Source organism: Passer domesticus, chromosome 8, assembly GCF_036417665.1.
Source record: "Passer domesticus isolate bPasDom1 chromosome 8, bPasDom1.hap1, whole genome shotgun sequence".
Lineage (NCBI taxonomy): Eukaryota > Metazoa > Chordata > Aves > Passeriformes > Passeridae > Passer > Passer domesticus.
The window spans coordinates 5,778,859-5,782,377 of record NC_087481.1 but is presented as its reverse complement, the minus strand read 5'-3'; the positions used below and the strand labels follow the sequence as shown (position 1 = coordinate 5,782,377).

Below are 3,519 nucleotides of genomic sequence, written 5' to 3'. Positions count from 1 at the left end.
TGATATCATCCCATTGTGGGATGCTCCGCCCAGGGGGAGGAGCCAAGCATTCCTACCTGGATATAAGCTGAGCCTTGCAACACCAGGAGCACCTTGCCTACTGGATTCCCAGAGGACAAGAGCTCCATAGGCACCACTGGACCTTCAGAGGAAGACCAGACCCTTCTACAGGATCACTGCTTTGACAGAATCATGATCATCACTGCAACAGGACTGCAGCCACCATTTAATGGGACTGCTACCAGCACCCTGACCAACAGGGTGGCAGGTTATATCCTGACTGTGTCAGTTTAAGGCAGTGTTTCTGTATCATTGCATTGACCTTAATTTTCTTAATTGTAATTCTGGCCTAGAATCTCCCTCTGGTTTGACCTCAAACCAGTACAAAACTCAATGCATTAATCTCTTGTTTTCCCCCCCAAACATAATTTCCCATCCCAAAATCTTTCCCAGATGGAGGAGGAAGCTGCGAGGAAGACGAAGATGCCCTGGGACACCCAGGTGGGTGAGGAGGAAGTCACTGCCCTTTTCCCCCTTTCCTTTGCTCCATCTCCCAGCCCAGCATGGCCCCTGGCTGCAGGACAACACCACCGGCAATGCTGTCCTGCCACAGATGAACTGGGGGAATTTCCTTTCCCTTCCCTCTGGCACAGAGGCAAATCCCATCCTCTTTCTGTCCTTCCCCCCGCCCGACAAGGATCTGAGGATGGAGACCAGCGAGGACAAAGCCCCGTGGCACAACATCATAGCAGAGGCCATTTTGAGTGGCTCCATGGCACAGGAATACAACAGGGAAGAAAAGCCACAGAGATCCCACAGGAGGAGGGGCTCCAAACCCAGCCCAGGGTACTCTGAAAAGGAAAGACCCACCCTGAGCCAGGTAGGTGGACAGAGCTTCAGCCAGAGCTCGGAGCTGGTGGTCCATGAGAAGCCTCATGATGGGGACAAGCCCCACAAGTGCTTGGAGTGTGGGAAGAGGTTCAGGCAGAAGACCACCCTGATCTGCCACCAGATGATCCACACTGGGGAATGGCCCTACAAATGTGGGGAGTGTGGGAAGGGGTTCAGCTACAGATCTACCCTTGTGACCCACCAACGCATCCACAGTGGGGAGAGGCCCTATGAGTGTCCTCAGTGCCAGAAGAGGTTTCGGATCAGCTCAGCTCTCCTCCTGCACCAGCGGAGGAGAAGAGAGAGAGAGGCCCTTCTGCTGCCCTTATTGTGGGAAGGGCTTCAAGCACAACTCCAACCTCGTCAGGCACCGGCTCATGCACACCGGGGAGAAGCCCTACGAGTGCCCCACGTGTGGGAAGAGGTTTCAGGCCCGCTCCAATCTCCTCAGGCATCAAAGGATTCACACAGATGAGAGGCCCTTCCGCTGCCCTGACTGCGGGAAGGGCTTCAAGCAAAACTCCCACCTCATCAGGCACCGACTCATCCACACTGGGGAGATGCCCTACGGGTACCCCACATGTGGGAAGAGCTTCACCCAGAGCTCTGACTTGACCAGCCAGGAGTCACTGGTAAGGGTTGTCCTGCCAGTGCCCCAACTGCAGGGAGAGCTTTGTGCCCTGCTCCAGCTTCATCCCCCATTGGAGGACCCATATTGGAAAGAGCCCTGGAGATATGTGTTCCCTGTGATCCATGCTGGGGAGATACCTGTCCCTCCTCCTGCCCCTGCCAATGACATGATGTGGGATCAAAGACCATGAGGGTCTGGCCAGGGCCATGTCATTACCTTCACTCTCACCTCTAGTCATTGCCAGGGGCAGGAAAAGGACTCTTTCCCTGAGGAGAAGGGTGTCCTTTCCAGGCAGGAGGAAATCGTGGCCGGGAACAGACAGTTAGTTGCATTGTAGTTTTCCCTTTTGCATATCCCTTCTGTGATCAATATTGTTTTTGTTTCTGTTTGTTTCATATCTCATTGCTGTTCCAAATAAATTGTTCCTATCCCAGCCCAGGATCTTTGCCTTTTGTTATTTCCATGGGAGGTGGGATGTCAGCGCACAGCAGTGCAGTTTTAGTTGGATCAGTGTCATGGTTCGACTTTAGCACAATGCCAGGACTTTCATGAAGGGTATATTTTCAAAAAGGGTTGCTGTGAGATGTGACTCAGGAACAGAACAAAGCAGGCTCTTATTCGGGGATGGAGGGAAATAAAACAACACTTTATTTATTATAAATCTAAAAAGGAACACATACCAAGCTAAAAATAAAAACTTTTCAGATACTTTCCTCCTCCCCCTCCTTTTTTTCTACACACTCACTACCCCTCAAATTATTAACCCTCAAATCTATCCGGGAGAGAGGAGTCCCCCCTTGCCTCATGGGCCTCCCCCAGAAGCACAATTAAAACTTCCTGTACTTCCGTGTCACCCATGGCCCCGCACAGAGAACATCGGCCTTCGTGACTTCTCCCCCCCCGCAATGTCCAGTGCTTTCACCACTGGACACGGGCCTGGACTGCTTTTAGGGCTCCCTGCCTAGAGAGTCTTCACTCACTTCCAGAAGCAGCAGTCTCTCAACTTCGGGACACCCGTCCCCCCCCAAATTTCACCCCCTGGGGCCGAGGGGCTTTGTGAACAGTCTCAGCTTCGGGACACCAGTCCCCCCCAAATTTCACCCCCTGAGGCCGAGGGGTCTCACGAGCAAAGATCTTCCTCTCCGTGGAGACAGAGGGCATCTCACACTCTCCTCAGCTGTTTCTGTTCACGCTGCTGCTTCACTCTTGACTCCCGGGTGTTGCCTCCCCCTAAATACAGTCTCTGGGTCACAGGGAAAAAAACACGGGTCTGTCTATGGCTATACAAGAAAGAGTCTAGCCTAAGGCTACTCCATTATCTCTTCCACTCAGAACTCTTCTCTCCTCTTCCAGCTTTTCTTACGCTTGCCTATTTTATCTCTCATTTCTCTCTCTCACCTCATCCTGATTCAAGAGGATTCGGTATTTGTAAGGTTTCTATTAGTCTAAAAAAAGGTTAAATTCTGCTTGCCCAAAGACTCTTACGGCTGGGCACTTATCTTGACGCATCCCCCGCTTCTAGCCGGCTGAACTGCTAGCACAATCTCTGTCCCTCTCTCCGGGGGGGCTGTCCAGACATCCCAAGTCTCTTCCACCCCTGCATGTTCTCCTCCACCTCTGCACCTTCAGGGGCTCCCGGCCTCCTCCCTGTCATGGCCTCCCCCTCCCCCACCCAGACGAAGCTGGGCAGGGGAGAGGTCTTACCTACTTACCAACGTCGGATTTCCAAAGAGGAAGTTCTCTGGGAATCTCTTGCTTTTAACCCCCGTGTGTTCTCAGAAGCGTATCCAGATCCTTAGTGGCCACATCACATACCAATTTTGAATTTGGCCCCTGATTGGCCCGACTTAGACTTTTCCAGAAACACATTTCTGAGCCAAACCACAACAATCAGGAAATTGGGGAATCCCATTCCTAAAGGCCAGACTGTGGAAACCGAGCATCCCAGCTGGTCCCAGCCCTGCTGGCCATGTCAACAGCCTTGGGAGCGGGTCCCT

The 3,519-nt window shown here is 52.5% G+C and overlaps 1 protein-coding gene across 1 annotated transcript; it reads left to right on the top strand.

Moving 5' to 3' along the window:
* The first annotated feature begins 483 nt into the window (after positions 1 to 483).
* LOC135306195 (zinc finger protein 239-like) lies at positions 484 to 1,955 on the top strand. The gene is made up of 3 exons (XM_064429784.1): positions 484 to 505; positions 558 to 1,116; positions 1,202 to 1,955. The coding sequence occupies exons 1-3, from the start codon at positions 484 to 486 to the stop codon at positions 1,710 to 1,712; spliced, it is 1,092 nt and encodes a 363-aa protein (XP_064285854.1). The 3' UTR covers positions 1,713 to 1,955.
* The last annotated feature ends 1,564 nt before the right edge of the window (positions 1,956 to 3,519 follow it).

What these genes read in the sequence shown, in the direction of transcription:
- LOC135306195 (XM_064429784.1), top strand. Translation starts at nt 484, where the DNA reads ATGCCCTGGGACACCCAGGTGG. An exon ending in GCCCTGGGACACCCAGGTGG is followed by an intron (nt 506 to 557) that starts GTGAGGAGGAAG and finishes TCCATCTCCCAG; the next exon opens with CCCAGCATGGCCCCTGGCTG. An exon ending in CGCATCCACAGTGGGGAGAG is followed by an intron (nt 1,117 to 1,201) that starts GCCCTATGAGTG and finishes AGAGAGAGAGAG; the next exon opens with GCCCTTCTGCTGCCCTTATT.